At 41.5% G+C, this 23325-nt stretch overlaps 4 protein-coding genes across 9 annotated transcripts; 1 reads left to right on the forward strand and 3 right to left on the reverse strand.

Annotated features, from left to right (window-relative positions):
• Positions 1–678: 678 nt before the first annotated feature.
• LOC103972694 (uncharacterized) lies at positions 679–4521 on the reverse strand. The gene is made up of 6 exons (XM_009387038.3): positions 4271–4521; positions 2437–2770; positions 2150–2366; positions 1540–2077; positions 1360–1458; positions 679–1159 (listed from the first exon to the last, which is right to left on the reverse strand). Exons 1-6 carry the CDS (start codon positions 4329–4331, stop codon positions 903–905), a joined length of 1506 nt encoding a protein of 501 aa, XP_009385313.1. The 5' UTR covers positions 4332–4521; the 3' UTR covers positions 679–902.
• A 3526-nt stretch (positions 4522–8047) lies between these two features.
• Positions 8048–11994, reverse strand: LOC135598338 (uncharacterized). The gene is made up of 5 exons (XM_065091973.1): positions 11546–11994; positions 9423–9508; positions 9026–9331; positions 8789–8872; positions 8048–8648 (listed from the first exon to the last, which is right to left on the reverse strand). The coding sequence occupies exons 1-5, from the start codon at positions 11969–11971 to the stop codon at positions 8240–8242; spliced, it is 1311 nt and encodes a 436-aa protein (XP_064948045.1). The 5' UTR covers positions 11972–11994; the 3' UTR covers positions 8048–8239.
• Positions 11995–12731: 737 nt separating this feature from the next.
• LOC135581902 (protein C2-DOMAIN ABA-RELATED 11-like) lies at positions 12732–16105 on the reverse strand. Of its 6 annotated transcripts, none has more exons than XM_065092090.1 (4): positions 16011–16105; positions 15247–15408; positions 13654–13749; positions 12732–13169 (listed from the first exon to the last, which is right to left on the reverse strand). In XM_065092090.1, the coding sequence occupies exons 2-4, from the start codon at positions 15358–15360 to the stop codon at positions 12858–12860; spliced, it is 522 nt and encodes a 173-aa protein (XP_064948162.1). In that variant the 5' UTR covers positions 15361–15408; positions 16011–16105; the 3' UTR covers positions 12732–12857. The 6 variants fall into 6 exon arrangements, with proteins under 6 accessions (XP_064948162.1, XP_064948151.1, XP_064948137.1 ...); XM_065092079.1 differs by having other exon boundaries at positions 15247–15405; positions 15916–16048; XM_065092065.1 differs by having other exon boundaries at positions 15916–16048.
• Positions 16106–20849: 4744 nt separating this feature from the next.
• Positions 20850–22477, forward strand: LOC103972757 (fasciclin-like arabinogalactan protein 2). The gene has a single exon (XM_009387106.3). The coding sequence runs from the start codon at positions 20982–20984 to the stop codon at positions 22230–22232; it is 1251 nt and encodes a 416-aa protein (XP_009385381.2). The 5' UTR covers positions 20850–20981; the 3' UTR covers positions 22233–22477.
• Positions 22478–23325: the final 848 nt, after the last annotated feature.

The raw sequence follows: 23325 nt of genomic DNA on the forward strand, positions 1-23325 counted from the left end.
GTTCAAGGGAACAAGACTTCTGGAAATACCTGTTTGAAGCTGGTCTATAGCAAGGGGTGATAGAAAAGCAGTAAGATGCAAGGAATGCATGAAGCTGTAGTGCAGACTTACAGAACAAAAGAGACTGATATGTGCATCAAGAAAGCATGGAAGATTCATTAGATGACCTTTCAACTCTATTCAAAACCACTAATTTTTGCATGCATGATTGAAAGAAGATTTTAAGCCCACTTGTCTCAGTTTGAATGGATATTTCATGATTGATTTGATTATCTAGTGAGCTATTCCAAACATGCTGTACTAAACACTTGTTCGATAAAAAGTATTTGAACTTGGAGGATAGTCTTTGTATTTGCAAATCAATGTAAACCATAACCATATCAAAGTATGCACATGGAGATGTAATATTCCTCAAAATAATACGATAATATGATCAAAATCTTTGACTTTGATGAATTTAAACACTTGTCTCTCACCAGGAACTTCAACTTGATAAGAAGCTAATGGAGTAATATTCGTTTCAGAAGCAAGGTTTCAGAGTGTGGAACTATTATTCTATAAGACAATAAGGGATGATAAGTGTTTAGTTCAAAGATGTGAGTTTTAGCAATCAACGGAAAACCTTCAGCAAAGAAGTTAAAGTTTTAGTTGCTAAACCCTGATAAAATTTGTATCACATTGAAACAATCTAGCAACAATTTTTTTATCTCACAAAAATCTTCAGTGACAAAAATGTAAGCCAAATTTCAATAGTACAAAAGTTCAAATGTAAGCTGAAATCAATCATAAAAACTTGTCCATACAGATAGATAAGAACTATTCAGTAATCGATAAAACAAACTCTTTAAGTTCAGCAAAGAGTTTGGCACCATTTTTACTGCATGTGTGCGTGTGCATGCGCTTCATGGCACAATATGAGGGATGGCAGCTAAAGATGCTTGTACCTTCTCATTGGAGTGTGACAGATCAACCATGTTTCCTTGCAAATATTTCTCGTATGCAGCAAGGTCAAAGTGGCCATGACCGCACATAGCCATTAGTATGACTTTCTCCTCTCCTGTGTCTTTACAGTGCAGTGCTTCTCTAATTGCAGCAGCAATAGCATGAGTTGGCTCTGGAGCTGGAATTAGACCTTCGGTCCGTGCAAACTGCAATGCGGCTGGCAATGACAAAGATGAAATTTAGAAACACCCAATGATTCTAGCAGTGACAACCACAAACTCACGATATTGCTTTATACATGCAACTGACGACAAAAATATCATATTGGAATAATGAACCCGACCCTGTAACACACACAGACACAAATATATATTATGTAACACTGAAGAAAAGCACAAAAATCTTATGTTCAGTTACCTTGAAAGCACTCAGTCTGAGGTATCGCAATAGCCTCCATAAACCCCATCTCATAAACATGTGAAATTAGTGGTGCCATTCCATGGTAGCGCAAACCACCTACACCACAGAACAAGTTCAATATCCTGAAACTTATAAAGAGACAACAAAAAAGAGTCCAAACTACTGATGAATTTAAACCTGCATGAATTGGGTCAGGAACAAAGTCATGACCAAGAGTATGCATCTTCATCAATGGTGTCATCCCAGCTGTGTCGCCATAATCATAGGTATAGACTCCTTCAGTCAGTGAGGGGCATGCTGCAGGCTCCACAGCTCGTATCAGGGGATCCATTCTTCCTTTGAGCATCTCCCGAATGAAAGGGAATGTAAGGCCTCCAAAGTTGGACCCTCCACCGGTGCATCCTATGATCACATCTGGGGTCTCACCTAGTGCTTCTAGTTGGCTAAGACACTCCTCGCCAATGAGAGTTTGGTGAAGCAACACATGATTCAGAACACTTCCCAGGCAATACTTGGTGTCTTCATGAGTAGCTGCAACCTCAACAGCCTCCGAGATTGCTATTCCTAAGCTACCAGGGCTCGAAGGATCTTCCTGGAGGATTTTTCTTCCAGTATTAGTAACACTAGAAGGTGAAGGATGTACTTGGGCTCCCCATGTTTGCATCATTAATTTTCGGTAAGGTTTCTGGTCATAGGATGCACGGACTTGCCAGACCTGGATGCCAAGTTGCAAGGCAGATTAATATCATGAACAAAGACATTATTACACACACATCTCCTCACTTACCTCACAATTCAGACCAAACAGGCTGCATGCAAAGGCCAAAGAGCTACCCCATTGCCCGGCACCAGTCTCAGTCACCACATTTTTCACTCCTTGCTGAGCATTATACCAGGCTTGCGGAACTGCGGTATTGGGTTTATGTGAACCAGCTGGACTTGTGCCCTCATACTTGTAGTAGATTTTTGCAGGTGTCCCGAGAAGTTTCTCCAGTCTCTTAGCTCTATAATTCAGTAAGGAAGTTGAGCTTTCTGTTCAATATGGCAGAATGTATGGGATCCAACAAGACAAACCTGATGAGAGGAGTCGGGCGCCACAGCTTATAGATGTCAATAACTTCATCTGGTATAGGGATGAACCTGTCATCGCTCAACTCTTGCCTAATCAACTCATCCGGGAAAAGGGGTGATAGATCCTCATGCTTAAGTGGCTTGTGAGTCTTTGGATGCAGAGCTGGAGGAGGTTTTATCGGGAGATCAGCAACAACATTGTACCATTGTCTTGGTATCTCTACCTTGTTTACATCACCATAAACAGCTCTGGTTCTTAGTCCATGAGCGTGGGAGAGATTTTTGTGGACTGTAAACTTTAGGCTTGGCGCTGAACCAAGCAATGATCTTTCAACACCTAAAAACACAGATAGTGAGTATTATCGATTGTCATATTTATTCATAGAATATCGGAAACAGATGTCTAGAAAGACACCTTTAAATTAGGTCATCCAAAACCTACATAGGAAAATGAACAAAAGATATCAACTAGAGAAACATGATTCAACCCAGATGTGATCCTTATACAGACAGATAAGTGCATATTAATATAAAGTCAAAAATCTCTACAGAAGTATGAAGGTCAGAAGTTTGATTTGAGTCAGCTTAACCTGTATAACTAAGTGCAAATAACCAACTATCCTCAAAAGAATGGGAAAAAGCAAGTGAATGGATAGCATGACTAGCTGAAGTCCCTCTAGCAGTTGACTATCATGAGAAATTAGACATGTTTTAACTCTCTCAAAAACAATAGTTTTGCGTGTCAACAGTTCTAGACAGCTTACTTGCTTCATTACAACCTATTAGTGTACAAAAAATAACACATTCAATCACATCTAGGTCTCAGATTTCAAGCACCCTTTAATTATCACTTCATCATTCATATATGTGAAGAAATAGAAGAGCATAAACCAAGCTCAACTTACATCATAACAACTATGAGTTATAAAAGGTTTCCTGAAACCATGATGCAACAAACTACTTAGGATTACAAAGTTGCTTCTGGTACAACAAAAAAGTCGGAGATTTTAGCTAAATGTTTGAATTCTACCCCAGAGCATGTAGTGTTCTTCAGAAGCTCCTACAGCCAATTGTTTCTTAGACACAAGCATAGGCAGTAGTTGGCTAAATTTAAAATCTGAGAATGTAAGATCAGGTTCTGTGCCAAATCTAAGTTCACATACACAAAATAACTAAGCACAACTAAAATGCAAAAAAAAGGAAAAAAAAAAAAACAACATTTGAAAGCCTTACCTAATAATGATTATGCCATAGCCTCCCTACATTAGCTAGTTTTGCTGTCAAACAAAACTTAGGCAGCAATACCAGACAAGCTATCCACCTATGGCCGATCTTCTCAATGAGTCGCAAGCCATGCGACTCTAAGAAAATAGGAAACTGATCATTGTTTATATCCTAAAAGAGCCACAAATACCTATTCCATGAATTTATCCTTGAAATACTAAATTTTCTATTTCAAAAGTCTCTTTTATGCGCTAAGCACAAAACTAAGAATATGAAGACTCTTTTACACATGAAATCCGCGACACTAAAAATCAGAATTTGGGCCCCTCGGGCACTTGAGACTGTCGAAATTAGATCTAAAAGATCCGACATAATTGGGCATTATGAATCTGCAAATACTGCTGCAAAGAACTCATCGGTTCGGGTCAAATCCCACCCCTGGGTATGCTTTAGATGGCAAGCCAACCATCATCATTCAATCTTGAACAAAGGTTTTTCTCGGTAGAGATGAGGTTAATGGAACTTAGACAGTCACGATAGGATCCTGTTGGCACTGCTACAGTGGATTAACGCGACACAGCAACAGGGTTCGTGGAGTTCAGATGAAGCATACCAGGGAAGGATCTCCGGAGACGGTCGGAGAAGGGGGAGGAAGGCAAGAGCGCCGTCGCCATGGATCCTCTCTGTTCCTCCTCCTCAGAAGCTTCCTTGGCAGGCCGGCCGAACCCAACACAAGACGGCGAATGCGGTGCAGTAGGGCTCCTCAGGAAGCAAGAAATCGCTCCCTATTGAGCTGCGTGCGTGACATCGACTTGATTTGGGCGGATTCAGGTAGTCAGCGCCGCATGTGTGACACGCTTCCGAAGTGGCGAGGAAGCTGCAGAAGTGCGAGGCACGAGCCGCAGCCGGACACCGTATCTATCGCAATTAAATGCACGGCGACATCCTACCCGACTCAATTCAACGCGAAGCTTGGCAGCAGCAGGGAGTGCCAAATTCGCTGGGGTCCACGCATGCTGTGCGTAAAAAGTGGGGTCTTTAGGGTGAACTTCCTTTTCTTTAACATTTGGGAGCAGCAGGAGAGTCCGAATTCCGACCCAATCGTCGTACGTGCGCGTTCACTTGGGTGGGGAAGAGACAAACCACTGGGGTCCACCCTCACTGTACAAAGAATAAGGCCTGTTTGAGTGAACATTATTTTATTGTATTTTGCCATAAAGACCAAAGTACCCTTTTTATCCTAAAGTAATAGTATTTTCTTAAAATTTGAAGAAAAAATGTCATATTAGGAGGCTAATTTAACTAGTAGAATAATCTCACAGCCATGGGCATAGACCTGACCTTTTTCATGATTAAGAAGAGTCTTAAACAAATGTGATTACTGAAAGCAACCATAAAAGTGTTCACCAAAATAAAGTTTAGATACCTTGCAGTGATATCATCATGGGCAGACAGATTGCAAGTCATGAAGGAAATGATTCTAAATCTATTCATCATGTAATAAAGGAATTTATCTACTTCAATGTGTTTTGACTTGCAAATTATCTGATAATTCTTTTGCAGATTCACACTGATGATAACTCTCCTGTCTACATCTAATATTACTTTTAATCTTTTCACCCAAAAAGTGAATGCTGCACCTTCACATACAGCCACAGCTAGTTGCAGGGAAGATAAATTATCTTTTGTTAGACTGAGATGAAGTACACTAAAGAAGGCTTGGATTCTCTCATCATGGAATATGAACTCTTAATATATTGTTTCTTTCATAATGGATGATGGTTTCATGCATTGGTATATGCGCTGGTGATATGTGGGTGTGTGACTCTTTGTTCTCATCTCTAATGTGTGTCTTGTAGCTCCTTCCCAGATTATTACTGTGCTTTGTTAGGAAGCACAAGTATTCGGAAGTCACAGCAGCCATAGGAGAAGATAACCTTTGATCTCAACCCACTATGAAGCACACAGCTTAAATTTACTGTTCTCACTGGGTGATAGGTTAACTGATGTTAATTTTGTACAAACATATCGATTAGATCTTTATAAGAGTACTCTTAACTTTATCTATGGATAGTTCTTTTCTATTCGAACATTTTTACCGTTCAATTTTGTAATAAATAATATATTTTCAGAATCTTACGTTTGCACTCATCAAATGGCACGATCACAATCGGAATCTATGGCGTGGTCCTCCACCGTTCTCTTGCCTATAAATGAGGGAGGCTTTCTTCTCCCAAGCTGATAGAGCTCCCTCCCCACACCTCGCTAAGGAAGGAGACAGAGAGAAAGAGAGAGACAGAGATGGGTGGAAGCCAGTCGTCTTTCAAGTTCTCTTCCTGCCTCTTCGTGAAGCCGAAGTGCAACGATGATGAGTCGGACGGGTACGTCTCCAGGAAGGTCCGGCCGAGCGACGAGGACCGAGGGTGGTGGGTGGGCGAGCCGGACGTCGACAGGAAGGCGTCTGCCTTCATAGCCAAGTTCCATGCGAGCCGCATCATGGATCTTGAAAGCCACGAGACCCCTGCCTTGGACGCTGATAGCCGCACTGTCGCTGCTTAATCTCCGTGTACTCGCTCGTCCATCTCGCTCTACGTGTCGAACATTTGTTGTTGACGTAGCAGGAATGCTCGTCGCAGCAAGTTCGTTTCCAGCTGTTCATCTTATGGTAGAAATAATGATATGAGCCTCGCGTGTGGCTGCATGCACTTCTTGTTGTTCTTCAGCTTGTGTTGTGTGACATGCAATGAACACGAGAAGCAGCAGACACAAAAAAACAGTGGAAGAATCAGCTGCTGCATGACCACACGACGGTATACGATGAACATGAGAACCAACGGGTGCTGTCGATTGCATGGTTCCTTATCTGCTGCATCATGTCCGCTGATATGGTAGCGTATTTCTTGAGATCAGTGGCATTTGTTTTTGTGTCTTTCTTTCTTCTTTTAGCCGAACAAGGATTTATTTCAAGGCTCCACAAATTCAACAGGACAATGGGTCTATCCGATTCATACCTCTCTCCTGATTCCTGTTCTGAAGGGAATCCATCCTAAAATATTCTCATCTGTTAAGTTCTTCCATCACTATACTTGTCTTTCTGGTTTGTTAAAGCAGCTTACAAGAACACTGTTCTCAGAGCATGCAGACATATATGTGAAATCCAACTCAAGCTTTTTGACCTGAAAAATAATTCCTGATGAGGTGCAGGTTTTGGAAAATCCTGCATGCTTTGTCCACTTTTTTCTGATGGGTTCTTCTTTTTCTATTTGGACAGTGACTTCCGATGTTCATTCTGTATGAATGGTACAATGGGAAAGGTGGATGCTCGCATCCAAGTTACGGATTGCTGAAGCTTGGAAGTCCCTATCAGTTAAAGTGTAGAACATTTATGGCTAACTCATGGGGTCCTCCACTTCACCTCTCTCTCTTTGCTCTCTGGAATGCACACTGGCCGAATCCCTTCATTATAATTTCTGCCATGCATATATATAATTTGCATCAATGCATGCCAACCTTTGAATACGAGATATATCACTTTCAGGGATTATCTCCAGCTTTCCAAAGAGTAAATGCATCAAACCATTGACGGTGCTAATGGTTGGCAGTGTAGTAGAATAACCCTTGGGAGGAGGAAAAGCCATTTCTGAGAAACAATGTGCTCTTTGGTATTTCTCATCGAATTAATGCACGATTTATGTATCAGAACATGATGGGATTCCTTCGCTTGTGTTGTTCCACACCATTTCTGAGGAGACTTGTGTTGTTCCACAGGGTGTAAGGGCAGCGCTACTATCCAGAAGCTGTTACTGTAGGAAAAAACAAGTACCAGCTTTGCAGATATTCCAGCTTCTACCATCCATTGAAAGGTTGGCTTATCCAAAGCAGATGGATATTCCAACGCCTGAAGTTTATCGATTTGGTGGGAATATATGATGCTAAGTGAGAGATTTGGGGAAGGATAGCTATTCCAGCTTGACTATGGGGAAAAGGCGGAGGGGGAGGGAAGAAGAGATAAACCTATTCTAGTTTATCTTCCTGATCGTGATTGTGATGGAATGCGGGCAGTATCTCTAACCATGACTGCGAGATTAACTGAACCTTCTCGCTCTCGGAAGGTTACGTCGACACTTCGTTGATGGAACACAAATCCAAATTTAAAATATTGGGCTATATTCTTCCTTGGCTTAGTGGTAGATGAGGCCAATCAGCACAGATCGGGTAGGCATGAAACGCCTGCTCGCGAGCGGCCTTGCGCTTCGACTCAGATCACGAGAACATTGACTCAATCTTCTTCACTGTTTCTGATTGAGAAGGAACACCCGACAAGCATAATCACGAGACACCAGTTACTGTAAGAGAAGATACATAAGCCAGAAGCATTTACTCATAGCTATTAACAAGTAATGTCGCGTATATTATTTCGAATAAATGTATGGATAATTACCAGGTTTTTCACCACCATACATTATTTCTTATTCTATCATGCAAGCTGAAAAGTAGTGGTGCCTTACAAGGATGGCACATTCGAAAGCATCAAATATCGCAACACGAGTTAGAACAAAACACGATGAACATCGGTGCACTCTCATCTGAGCTGCCTGTAACAGCTATACGCAACGGCAACAGAAGCAATGGCTGAAACAACCGCTAGGGCCGCGTAAGTTTCCTCTCGTTCCCAGCTCTTGAACCAGGTAGATATCGCATGGAGCTTCCCCGTGCAGGCTTCTTTGCTGTTGCCAGCATTGCTATCCTTGCCACTGCTCTTCTGTGCAATGTCTCGAGCCTCCTGCTCTTGTGCAATGTGGTTTTCGGGGTTCTCCTTGGGCATAACTTGGCAACAAGTAGTATTACCGATGCCTTGACAGCAACCGCCTACACTGACCCCGGTGGTATCGGTGGATACTTTGTGAGTGCTTTCGTCCAATCCCCCATCAAGCTGTAACCTTAGATTCTGAGCAGCTTTCTGTTCATCGACGGACAAGCCCATCTGCCCCCTGTACCAATGTTCACCTCATTGAGCTTGTACATCAATTCACTTTCTTCCAGAGTTAGTAAATATCTACTTCCGCATGATATACTTTGTGACATAAGGCAATGCAAAAGAACAATAACATAGATGAAAGTGAAGAGGTACCTCCAAAGATGGTCTACAATCTTTCCTTTTCCAATGTGCTGTTCCATCAATATAGGCACGTCATCTGGAGTCACATATCCATACCTTACCACGGAAAAACAAAAACCATTTGTTTACTTCTAATGTAATACATTATAATGACAACAGTATCTTCATAGACACTACGAAGAACGAAGAAGACAGCTACCAATGTGATGACAGTAAAACAACTCAAACCACCTGAAAGCTTCTCCTTACCAATGTCCAGACACTTCTCCATTATCATTTGGGCTATATATTATAACGTTTCCTGCATACTTGTGTCCACCAATGTGCGAGCAAGGGCTGACAAATACTTGACCCTGTAGACCCCGTGATGATATCTCTTCCTTAAATCGTTGCATCAGAACAGGGCCACAAACACCACACCTGCGATCTCGGCTTCCATGAGCACATACAAAAACATATGAACCTGAAAGTGGCTCAGGTGGATTTGGAAGCCACTTAGAGTTTTTCTTAAGCACTTCATCAACAAAATGTTCAACATCTGAATGCGTTAGTTGCCTGCAAACAATAAGTCCAGCACAAGCCTAAGAAACATGATTGACATTCCCGTGCTGCATTTTGCAAACAAACTATTGATAGGTTGCTTTACCTGTATCTTAACATATCTGGGAAGATCAAGACATCACCATTTGAGAAATCAGTGCCATCCTCTCCTTGACATATGGTAAGACGAGTCTGAAGGAAATAATGCAAAAAACAAAAAAAATGGCACAAAGCGTGAGCAAAACATACTTGTAGTATAATTTTATGAAGGAAGTGGATTTTTGGAGAAGATACATCAATGTTGGCAACTTGGCATACAGAAAGAATTTTTTTTTTCATGTGCTATTATATCCATGTATGTGCATGACAGAGAGCACGCATTAGCATCAACATTTACAAACGAAAGATATTTTTCAGACAAAATAGTCATAAATCTAAAACAAATTAATGATCCATGACAGGTTGATAAAATTAGAAGCAATGCAATGTTCCCCCTTACTACAAATGCAAATAGTCATATGATATATTGAAGCAACTAGAAGTTAAATATTTCACCAAATTAGCCAATCAGAGAATCCAAATAACAGATATACACAGGAAGCAGCTCTTAGAGCAGGGGTGATTTATTTATGTGCAACTTTTGGATAATTAATGAAGAACTGTAGAAACTGGAAACACTTAATAGACACCTTAATTCAAAAGAGGTTTAACTCTCTACAAGAACTGAAAGTCTCTGATGTATAGCAAGAGTGGGTCAACATTGCATGGTATTAGGTTTTGCTACTACTAGAATCACAAGCCACATTACTTCAATTACGAGTATCTCTATATATAGCCACATCAAACATATTTAAATGTTAGTGTCACACAACTACATGTGGAAACATATATAATTGAAAGGTGAAATGTTCTGGAATGTGGTGGGTGAGTGTATGAGGCTAAGAAGTATGGATATGGACATGGGACGTGGGCTCGAGAGCACGTGACTTGACAACGGCCACCGGGTCACTCGTAGGTGGGTCGTCGAGGAAGGAGTGTTGAAACCTCCGGTTCGCTCGAGAGTCAGAGTAGAGGTGGCTGACGGGTGGTGGTGGTATGGGGGGCACTCGGGTTGGGGGTAGAGCCTACCCCTTTTACAGGTGTGGTTGGGGCAGAGATTATCACGATGAGGAAGAAGGTAAGCCAAGCCGAAGAGGAAGAAGGGTTCCTTTACACGCAAACGCTGTATCCAACGAATTAAAAAATAAAAAATAAAAAAGGATGTGTGTCTTATCATGTCGATTACGAATCCCTGTCCGACATGAGTCGCAGGTATTAGGTAACATGCTCTGATCTTGCTAAGCTATTTGCTGACTTTAATGTTCCCATAGCAACAGCAATAGAAATATAATACATTATATTGATGACATACTTCTAATCATTGAGTATTTGTTGTTTTTGAATATATGAGAGAAGCAAGCCTAAAATGGAAAACTAGTGTGGAAAGTTTATCTAACGTGAGAACATTAGAAAGCTTGAGCCTACATCATCATAAGGCCAAGCGAGTTAAGGAAAAGATTGATGATATGTATCAAGGAACACAACTCTTATCAGATGTATCAATCCAGAATATCATAAGCTGAGGACAGTGCTATAACCTATAACATGATATGTATTTGTGGCTTAAACCTAAATGCCAAAATATACAAAAGATCACCATAGTAATCATGTTAAGGTACCAACACATTGCGAATAAACATTCTATTTCATGGGAAGAACATGTTTCAACCGAGATCTAATGATGAAAAGAATGCGCCTAAACATATTTAACATGAAAAGTTGGGCGAACTAAATGCATCCCAAGAAAATATAATGTCAACCAATTTTATGCTTCTGGTAGCTAATAAATGACTGGGCAACCATAAATAAAACTAACCATATCTTCTAAATCCAACCCTGTCCCTTAAAGATATTAATTGAATGATCAAAGAACATAGATCTCGAATCAATCGGAAACCAAAAGTACCACTTTTGGAGTTCGAGAGCAAAACATCTACAGTTCCCCTGTGAGGGCTGATCCTCTCAAGGTTAAAAATCGAATCTTTTGATATAAAGTCCGCATTCCAAACACCTAAGTTCTTGTGAATATACCAAAGAAACCTTCCAATAGGAAGGAGAAAGAACAGTTCCCCATGGGATACTGAAACCCAAGATCACAGAGCGCCAATGATTTCGGATAAAGGGGCTCACCTTCTTGTCGATCGAAGACTGCCAGGTCTTGATCTCGCCCGCCAGCGACCTCGGCAAGAGGTCGGACTCCGACCCCTCGACGTTCGGTGGCCAGACCTCCGGCGACTTGTAGCAGAGGAACAGGTGCCGATCGTACTGGTGGACCGTCCCCACGAGCGGTCCCTTACCGAACCCCCGCCGCTGGAACCCGTACTCCGCATCCTCCCCCGCGGCGGCCTCGGGGGCAGAGACGGCCCCGGAAACGGGTTCGTTCGTTCGCGAGCCTCCCCCTTCGCCGCCGGAGAAGGCGATCGCGGAGGAGGCGGAGGGTGAAGCCATGGAAGCGGGTGGGCGAAGATGGTTCGACGCAGTGCGAACCCCACGACCGCGAGATGGAGAGCAGCGGCAGCGGCAGAACGATGGGCCTGAAACGAGGTGTCTTATCATAGGGGGAGGGGAATCGGGAACGGGGAACGGGAAGCGCTTATGTTAATGTGGGCACCCTTTCATGCAACCGCTGAAGCACGCCACCGTCCATTCCACGCCCGCTTTCCACATCGACGGCGGACCGTTGACATGGACAATTCGGATTAGTCGCCTTCCCTTTATTTTAAGCCGCCATGAAAGAGAGAGGAAATAAAATGAAATGAGACTGTAAATGTTTGTCTTAATTATTGAGGGGTTTGTTATATATAAATAAATATATATGACTTATCTAAAGATGGTGTATTCGACTACGTCTTCAAATATTTAAATATTTTATATATGTCGCTCTCATTAGGACGCATACAATAATAATAAACTAAAGTTAATCACTCTTCATAATTATCAATAATTTTAAAAAAGTATTAATATTTGCAAATATCTAATCCATTTCTTTTATCATTTTAAGCAATCGTTTAAATTTTTTAAACTTAAATAAATTATAATATTATAAAATTATTAAGAAATATATTTAATATTTTTAAAAATATTAACTATAGAAATTCAATATATATATATATATATATATATATATATATATATATATATATTCAATTTTAGTGCTATTACTAATATTTCTTTGGGGATGTTTGCATTCAGAAAAAACATTCACATAAACATTGAGAAACCAGAATTTAGGGTGCCATTGCAGATGATAAAGTAAGAAGTTGGAAGATGAAAGTAATAGAAAGACAAATGAGATCTAAACATGGATTTCAAAAGATGCATGGAAACAGCAACACAAAGCTTTCATCATTAGATTGACCAACAATTACAACATGTATGTACAGATGATTCCTTCTACTCTGCCAAACCAGAGAATAAGATACATCAAACATCTTACATCAACCTAAGCCTTCTTAACAGGAGCTACTGCAGAGGAGGGATGATCGATCCACTTGATTGTCACATACAACTCACCAGACTCGACATCGCAAAGCCTCAGACATGCGTCCATCACGATCTCGCCATTGACGTACGTGATACAACTACTGGCCAGGAGGCAATTATCGCAATCTGGAGCCACTTTCCGCAGCTTGGTCTCGCCTGAGGTGAGCTGCAGAGCCCGTTTGAGCTTCGAAGCTGAGAGAAGGGGCTGGAGGTCGAGGAAGGCATGACCCATCTTGTCATCTGACTTGAACCTGTCTCGATCAAACACCTCCTGAGGAAAAGTTTAATGAGACTAAATCAACTTTGTTTCGAGGAAGAAATGTATGGTTCTTCTGCTGAACTATAAGATGTTTGAGGATACAGTGTGCACATAGAGTTCCACACTCTTTCTCAAAAACCAAAAAATCTATCGAGTTATGTTGTTGTATGACTAAGTTATTCGGTGTAAAACAAAATAGCTCCTCAGGAAAAGTGTCGCCAGATAACCATTAACCTTTGCAAACAAAGAAACAGAAGAATTGCTGCAATTTCTTTGGACCTACCATTTCTCAGATGGTTTATAAGAACATTGTTTGATTTGTAGCCAGCAAAAGACAGAAACAAGAACAATTGGCAGCCACGGAATTATAGGTTGAAGTATCGCAACATCAATTTAGTTTGACTATCCGAGCTGAGACGTAGTGAGTGCTAGTTTAGTTTGAATTATAGGAACAGCATTTCTCCTATTATTTTGGATTCAGAATAGCAGAACATACCAGATTTAAGATACCAAGAGGTTCTTTTAGAGTAAATATCAGCTCTTCATTCCAAACCGGATTAAGGCAGCTATTGATGACCTTTGTCTTGGCACTCTAATCAAGCAACAAAAGTTAACACATGAAAATGGTAACCTTTCCACATAACATTTACAAAACAAAACATTATATGGAGTTGAAAGGACTGAGCAAAAACAGGAATTTGAATCATTGATTTGGTTCACAAGTTAAATTACAACAAAAGCTTTGTGAGAAAGAATATACGGCAAACATTTATAGAATAAGCTTCTGATAGGGGTGCAGGATGTGATGATACATAATGGTGTTTGCATGTTATAATCAAAAGCATGTGTACAATTCAGAACAAAATATATCTAATAATTGCTAGAAAAGAAATCATGCAAATATTTATTTAAAAATGCAAAGAAGCCAGCATTTTTAACTAATACAACCCAGTCATGAACCTAAATTCAGTGACAAATCTGAAACTAATCCTAATGAATCCCAAGCTGATCAAGTAGGACTTAGCAAAGTCCAAATTAACTGATTTCAATTTTCAACTAATACAACCCAGTCATGAACCTAAATTCAGTGACAAATCTGAACTTGATCTTGATTTTTGGAGGCTGTCTTGGATGAATGTAATAGAGAAGACAAAGAAAAAAAATCAACGGAACGAATTTAATGGATTTTTGAAACTAAGATCTTAATGATAAAAAGGTCTTTTCAGATTTTGCAACTATGCCTTTCATCGGATACTATCATAAGATGGATAGGAGAAGAAGAAGAAGAAGAAGGTCTTTTCAGATTTTGCAAATATGCCTATCAATGGATACTATCAGAAGAAGATGGAACTAGAAGAAAGACTGTTAAAGATCTGACAACAATTGTAAAACTGTGGAGGAGATGTCGACACTGGTACACCTGTCTTTAAATCGACGGATCCAACGGACCCATCTTTTAAGTGCATAGCCCAGAAATATCATCAGATGATACAAATAAATATTATGAGATTGGCAGAAACTGCATAAAAGGACTGAGCAACATCTTTCAAGTATCAATGTGCTTTAAGTTTTAACCCATTAAACTTTGATGTGAGATTCCTTACGAGCCAATTTAGCAATGAAAGATATCTTAGAACAGTAGGGAAAACCAAGTATCTATTGTGGTTTTGAGTATGAAGTTTTTCAGCTACTTAATTGTGGTCATTAATACTAAACATGGAGGAGAACATTCAGAAGCATAATAACAGGACGAAAGTCAATAAAAATATAAACCATATAAATGGAAAAACAATGCACCCTATAGAAAAATAAGCATCTTTGTCGACCTCCTGCTAAAAATAAAAAAAGACAAGGCAGAAAAGAAGCATCTTTATTGGCCTGAAACTATGATGGTGTCTGTTGATGCGTCCACAACGACACACAACCTTGACACAAGAGATTATGATTTCCTCAAACGCATGAACTTGAGTGTTCTATGATAATGCATCAAGTAAAGCTGCTCGATCATGCTATTACATTGAAATCTACGGATCAACATGTCAACAGGAAATAACCATCTCATAATCAGTTTAAGGTTGCCAAGACTCGCCTGATTTCCGACTTTGACCACAACATACGGATCACTGCTAGTAAAATCTCGAATCGCCAGATTCTTTCCTTGCACGATGATCACCTTAAGAAGTCCAGCAGCCTCCTCCTCCATGTATCCCCTCTCGGCCCAAATCTGGATGTTTCAACAGATAGATACCTCCTGCCCACAAAGCAACCCTACTAAAGACTTGGCAATGAATAGGGTCCAGCATTCGATTCATGGACGGCCAATCTAATTCCACTTAGCCACAATCTTTCATTCAAAACCATTATACTCAGCAAAATCATAGGTGTAATGGACAAAAAGAAGGTCAATTTTCCCAAAATGAAAAAGAAACAAACAATTCTTGAACACGAAAATTTTCCCAAAATCATTGGTGGCGAGAAGCAAATTTTAGCATTAGGAATAAAGAGGAATAGCAAAACAAGAACTGGTTTTACAGCCATAGAAGCCGGTTACGATCAGAAGGACAAGAAACCCGGAGGAAAGAACGAAAAGCAGGAACTTCAAGAAGACACCCATCATAATTCCATCAAAAAAGCGACTTTTACGACAAGGAAATCGAAAATAACGAGGAGAAGAACAGAAAAGTTGGATCTTTCAGCACGAAGCAATGAATCCTAACCAAAGAAGCAAATTTTCATCCAAAAAAGTGGAGGAAATCACCGCCGATGAATCTACTGTCTCTCGCCGACGGATAAGACGGAGCCAGAGAGAGAGAGAGAGAGAGAGAGAGAGGAGTCTCGTGGCGGCTTTCTTACTCGTGGAAAGGCGTACGGAACGTTCGCTTCGGGGCGTGTCCGCAGAAAAAGTGCAGTACGCGAATCCAACCCAAATTCTTCAATTAAGACCGGAAGGTGAAAACAAAAAAAGCATCAATAAAAGAAATCTCTAGCGATTTTTTTTATACATAGTTAACACTTTTTTAAAGCATCCAAATAATAAATTTAAACAAAAATAGATATTACAATTAATTATATTATTTTGATAGTCAATTGAATTGCCATGGAATTTTGACATCATTTATGACGTGTAAGATTGAAGGCACTCTATTTTTACTAGGAAGTGTCTCTCTATTTTTATTTTCTTAAATTAAAATATTTTTTTCTTAAACCTCAATTTTATTGCTGAAAAATGTTTTATTAATTTTCTTGTTATTTCGGTATAAAAATAAAAAATATATATCTAGTTGAGATAGTAAAAGATGAATTGATCACTTTGCAACACAACATCACAATATTAAAAATAATAGGTAAAATAAAAAATTACAAGAATGCTACTTGAGAATTTGCTACTAAATCAAATTATCATGCTTCCACTCTTGAATTTAATTCTTCTATGAACGCTCCAAGAGAGAGAGAGAGAGAGAGAGAGAGAGAGAAGAGTTTATTATGAAAGTCACTCTAAAAGTTCTTCGTTCAATCGGAAAGATAATTATAAATTATTTTTCATGTAATTAGTTATTTTTAATATTTTTATCTTTATATTTTTAAAAATTATATTGATATCGTTATGCTTATGAAGGTGAAGCATTTGATCTCGTTTTGAAGTATGTAATCTTGTTTCTTTTTACGTCGTTGACTCTGTTGTTGATGGGAATACCATGCGTGTTCAATGATAAATCGAAGTGAGATAGAGTTAGCATATGTTCAATGATAAATCAAGATATTTTTGTCACCATAGTCAATGATACTAGGAGAAATATGATTAAATATTTTATTTTCATAAGTATAAAGATCATAATATAATTTTTAAAAGTATAATGATTGAGATACTAAAATTAATTAATTACAGTCTAATTTGTAGTTAGGCAAAAGTTGATATGGATTTATAGAAACTTATAAAAATTGCAAAAAAAGAATGGGAATGTTGGACTGGGAAAGCAGAACTACAGTGAAAAGCAAACAAAGTGCAATAAATGATCAATTAAACTTCATCACCAAAGTTGTTCTAATCACTTACCTGCACCAATAAATGCTCCATTTGCAATATTTTGGCTTCCGAAACTGGTCGATACAACTCACGAGAGTCCAAATTCAGCAATCTCCATCTGCAATATTGCGACTTTTCTTGCAGGCCCTCCAGACTAGAGCAGAGCTATCAAATGTAGAAACAGGCATCATGAAAATTTCTTGACAAGCATGTTAAGAAGTAAATTAAAACAGTGAGGTGATTTGTATGTTCATTCAAAGCAAAAGGAATTGTTTTGTATATTTTTTTTATTAGTTGTTCTTTTATCCTTCAATCCATTATTGTGGTCACAGGTTGTATGTTCACTAAACCCCATTCTTTCATGAACAGGGGATATAAACTTGGTTGAATCAATCAATGGAGGTTGTATGCTATTTAGACCAACTTAGAGAGGCCCATGAAGCCAATGAATGCTTCAAATGAACAAGATATGGAACTGTGACACTATATCTGACCCATGTCTTCTTTCAGAACATTGCTAGTGCAAAGATGTCAAGCCATCACACTAATGAACTGATGCAACTATGAGCACAATGTGTCTGTTCAGAATCCAGGAAATGAGAAATTTTAAGCAAGAGAAGAAAGGTATAATAACCCAGTCGAAATGGTAACATTGAAAAGAGAGAAGAAGCTTACAAACCTTGCCCTCTCTTCATTCAATTTGAGTAGAGAAGGCTTTGGTGATGGAAGTCACAGTGATCTGTCTCTACTGATAAATCATGAGCAAAACTAGTCCAACTTGGCCTTCTCTAATGACTTATGAGTCAATACATGAAACAACAAATCATAATTCTCAACTATTTGTGATCAACTAATTATGCAAAGATTATGACTCTCTACAAGATATTAGCAGGTAATAATAATATATTCATAGCTTTCTTAAAGATTCTAATCTCTTTAACTTGAGGAGCTGATAAGATTAAAGCACCCTATTCGCATTTCCTTAGCTTAATAATTAAAGGCAGACTTTTTTCAAGGAAAAAGTTGTCTTTTTTCGACATATGTTCGTTGATTTTGGTTCAAAGAAAGATTGTAAGTATCGACCGGACATTGATAATATTTTACAGTGCGGGAAAGCAAGCTCACACATTTCTCTCAAGCTTGAGGAGGCCATCATCATACACTTGGCTGGAAAAGAAAGATCTGCCAAAAAGAGACGGAGTAACGACCCACCCTATCTCCGCAACACATGAACGATGCAGACAGCGGGGTTGCAGTTCTTTCATCCTGGAAAGCGGAGACACGACGTGGATTCACCGACAGTGCCTTCTTGTGCTGGTTTTATAGCTTTCCTGATAGCTGACTGCTGAAAGAACAGAAGCTATTTCCGTTTCTTGATTACAAGGAGTGAAGTTGAAGATGTCAAGCATATCTGTGTTCTTTGTTCTTCCGATCTCTCTCTCTCTCTCTCTCTCTGGAACTAAAATTTTCTGCTTCCAGAGTTAACAAAACACTGTGTTTATTCAGATTTCCTTTTCTTCTTCCAAGTAAAGAAAAAGATGATGTAGTTTTGGTTAACAAGATTTGTTTTTTGGCATTAAAGAGCTTTGTTTCTGATTTCTTGACACAGAAAGCACAGGAAAAAGACAGGAAAAAAAGGGGAAAGAGGTTGCTTCACATGCATACCATGTGAGCCATGGATCTGCATCCATTGTTCTTTCACATGCACACCTCCCTACCCTACACAAAGGTAAAACAAGACTATTTACTTTCCTCATCCCCTTGCTTGGGCTAGCCTTGTAGATTCAACTTTGCTCTCTCTCTCTCTCTCCTCTCCTCTCCTCTCCTCTCTTCATTGCCCACACAAAGAAGGTTCACATTTAGCATACATTACTATGAGTGATTATGACTGCATTATGGTGCATATCTGTAGTTAAACCATGTCAAGAAGAGAGTAACATATCAATGAGTGTGATTATAACCTTATTATTCTGTTCATCAAACTGGATTATTAACACAACCATGATCAAAATGTACCTATAAATGTGTCGGCAGACAACTTTTTAGAGTCTCTTTATTCTCCCTGAGCTTGATTAATAATTAACATCAAAGATAATGCTAAAGAAACAGCATAGATGCTGCTGACATGGTAAATCCCAACTGCAATCATAATCCTACCCAAATCAACACTTATCAATCCACAAGAGGATAAAGAATTAACAGTATTCATACATCTTAATTACAATAAATCGTACCATAGTCTTATAATATGACAGGTTATGCAGAAAAGTGTCTGAGGATCCAACTACCAACCCCATTGATGAGCGCTGGTTGAGCATTAAAATAGACATTTATTGTCTTCCTGGCCTTTGGAACATGGAACTCGATTCTCACAGGCCAAGACAAAACATGCATCCATGACAGCCACACAGCCATCACCACTCACCAGCCCCATTTGGCACTTGAAGCTTTCTGCTTACAAGCTTTCATGAGATCTGTCATGGACCAGCCTTGCCAACCCATTCTTTGTACACTGTCTTCTTATCAAGCTGCACTCGGGGCCCCGACTAGCCTGGACTTGCATCTATAATTTATGTTACTGTGTGACATATTATATGGCAGTTTGGAGACCATTGTGTTCTCTCACAGGAAAAATGGAGAACAAGTGACTTATTGGTGAGACGGTGGTGGACATCACGATGATGATGAGGTAGCTACGGTGTCGATGGAGATAGAAGACTTTAAGATCATGAGGAAGACGAAGACAAAAGAGAAGTTGGTGATGGTGATATGTTTGATGGACGTTAGAGGTATTTTGAGGGAAAAGACGAAGCTTATTTCTCTGGTAAACGTGAATGAACAATTGCTGAGAGGAACTGAATCGAGCAAATCCTCCCAAAGTAATGGTGCTCTGCCGGTGTGACTTCTCTTCAGGGTTTGGCATCGAACCCAGGAAAAAGAAAGGTAAAGAAGAGGAACAAGAAAGCAAAGAAGACTGAGAACACAGATCGAACACCCACCCACAAGAATAATTGCGTTGCGTCTCGCTTGCGTATCTCTGGGCCCAGACGTGCCGGGGCCCCATGGCGGAACCCTTCTGTCGGTGGAAGCAAAGCGCCGCCCCTTGCCACCGCGCTCGGGGAGACGGCGACGGCTGCTGGCTTCCTTGCGATCGAAGGGGACGATGCCCTGCCGACAGCGGTAACTCTCTGCCTCAACGTCAGCACGTGCTCGGTCCTCGTCTCACGTGTTGACTTTTGGAGCCGGTGCGAAAGCTGGGGTTAGATTGCGCACATGGCACGGGGTGTTACCTATGTCGTGTGACGAGCGGTCGCGTTCGCCCCTGTTTCACCGACACGGGAATAGGTCGTCTTCGTGGAACGTCGAACACGAGTTCACATGCTCTCCCCCCTGGATTTAGGTGACACGTCCAATGCAATTGCATGAGCTCATCATTTGATTTATTTGGACCGCAGAAGCATGATTGACCTGTGATTGCATAGAATCGTTAATCATGCAACTGAGGAGGAGCACATCGAGGATCTGATTGACTGATTGATTGCTTGCATGAATACATGCTATCAATGGGACACGCCGGTCTGTCGTGACGTAAGTCGGAGACTAAGTCGTGACGTGGTGCAGGGGCATTTTGTGCTACTAACTACACCTTATAATGGCCATTCCTCACGCTTCTCCCCCACACTGCACACACCACACACTCCTTGTCTCACCTTCTTCTTTCTTCTCCTCTTACTCCTCGATCCGGTGTAGTTTCTTGAGTTCCTATCACTAGAATCGTAGTAGCATTCGCTGTCCTAGCAATGCAGCGAGCTTTTCCTCTCCTCGCCGCTTCTCTCCTGCTGCTGGCCGCGGCCGCCACCTTGCCGGTGGCGCGCGGCCACAATATAACCAAGATCCTGGCGCAGCACCCGGAGTTCTCCACCTTCAACCACTACCTGTCCGTCACGCACCTGGCTAACGAGATCAACCGCCGGCTCACCATCACGGTGCTCGCCGTCGACAACTCAGGCATGGGGGACCTCCTCGCCAAGCACCTGTCGATCCTCACCCTTCGCAACGTCCTCGCCCTCCACATCCTCACCGACTACTACGGCGCCAAGAAGCTCCACCAACTTACCGGTGGCTCCACCATCTCCTCCTCCGTCTTCCAGTCCTCTGGCCATGCACCCGGCACCACCGGCTACATCAACATCACCGATCACCGACGTGGCAAGGTCACGTTCATCACCGAGGACGCCGGTGGCGCTGCGCCCGCCGTCTTCGTCAAGTCCGTGAAGGAGATCCCCTATAACATCTCCATCCTGCAGATAAGCACCATCCTCACCTCCCCCGAGGCGGAGGCCCCCGTGGCGGCGCCCGCACCCGTCAACCTCACCGAGGCCATGAGCCGGAAGGGCTGCAAGGCCTTCGCCGACATGCTCCTTGCCCGCCGCGACGTCCTACAGACCTTTCAGGACAACCTCGACAGCGGGCTCACCGTCTTCTGCCCCGACGACGATGCCGTCACGGCTTTCGCCCCCAAGTACAAGAACCTCACAACCGAAGGCAAGGCCTCCCTCCTCCGCTTCCACGGCGTGCCCGCGTACTACTCCCCCCAGCTCCTCAAGACCAACGCCGCCGCCATGAGCACCCTGGCCACCAGCGGCCACAGCAAGAACTTCCACTACAGTGTGAGGACCGACGGCGACTCCATCACGCTCAAGACCCACATCGTAACCGCCACCATCACCTCCACCGTCGTCGACCAGGACCCCGACGCTATCTACGCCATCGACAAGGTGCTCGAGCCCCGGGAGCTGTTCAAGGTCCCCGAGGTCGTCAAGGCCGACGCCCCCGCACCGGCCCCAGCCGCCCCCGCGCCCAAGAAGGCCAAGCACGCGCACGGAGCCAAGCACGCGTCGCCACCCACCCCGGCCGGCCCGGACGAGGCGCCCGCGGACGCAGACGAGGAGGCGTCGGACAATGCTGCATCCAGTGTCGGCGCCGCCGGGAGGTGGCTCACCACCGCCGCGGCTGCTACTGTAGCGACAGCAGTCATATCAGTCCTCTAAGAAACTAAGGTTCTTGTATTCTTCTTCTTCTTCTTTTTCACCCTCTGTGCTATAAATTATTCTCCTTTTCCTCCCTTTTTCTGCCTTGGTAATTTCATGATTTGAGAGGGGGAATAATTACAAGGGAGAGACTCATATAATCTACTATATATTCTATAGTAGTATTATACTCTCTCTCTCTTTCTCTGGTGGGTTTGTCCTGTAGGTTGTGTGTGCTTTTGAATGGTGATGATTACTTTATAATCTGACACTGTTTGGAGATTGGATTTTGGATTCAGTGCAGGGTTTACTCTTTTGACTGCAGAGTCTCACTTGTGTCTTAGATCACAGAACTATATATTCTTGTTGTCCACTATATATAACACTACCATGGTACAATGGAAGCATGCTTAATTGGATCTAGCGAACTAAAAATGAAGGAAGAGTTCATGACAGCTGTGGTCACACTCTCGAGGGTGGAGTGGGAGAGACATGAGAACAAGATTGGTGCACATGGTGTGCCAGCGGAAAGCCAGACACCAGCATTCACTCCTGGTATCATCACTTCAGTGGCACTACAGAGTCTTAGCAGCAGTACAAATGAGTTGACTGTCCAAAGTTGAGGTCCTCTTTCACCATTCCGGGTGTGCAATAAATTGGGGTAGGTTGCTGCGATGGGTCCTGCACTGACCCCACCATTGAATCAAACACCTAATGATTGATTTGATCATTTGAGCTGGATGACATTGTTCATCACAATCGTCGTATCGTTCCTTCCTAATGCCAAATGACTTCATTACAGGAAGGCAATCAATCACAGAAAGTCATGGTTTCCTTTCCTGATACCACCAACATGGCCAGCTGCATAGCAGACATGACAAGCTCTCTTTGGAGTAGCTTTCCTGTGTGTATATGTACATACCAACTTAAAGATGATATATACCGGTGCCAAAACAAATGCTTTGGATCAGAAGCAGTTTCCACCTAATGACACTCTATTCATCAAGTAATGAAACCAAACTTTGTACAAAGCTCACTTGGTCTAATAAATTATACAGAAATGCATCGTTCATGTTATCTAAGATATGTAAGCATATGACATCACCAAATCACT

Source organism: Musa acuminata, chromosome BXJ1-2, assembly GCF_036884655.1.
Source record: "Musa acuminata AAA Group cultivar baxijiao chromosome BXJ1-2, Cavendish_Baxijiao_AAA, whole genome shotgun sequence".
Lineage (NCBI taxonomy): Eukaryota > Viridiplantae > Streptophyta > Magnoliopsida > Zingiberales > Musaceae > Musa > Musa acuminata.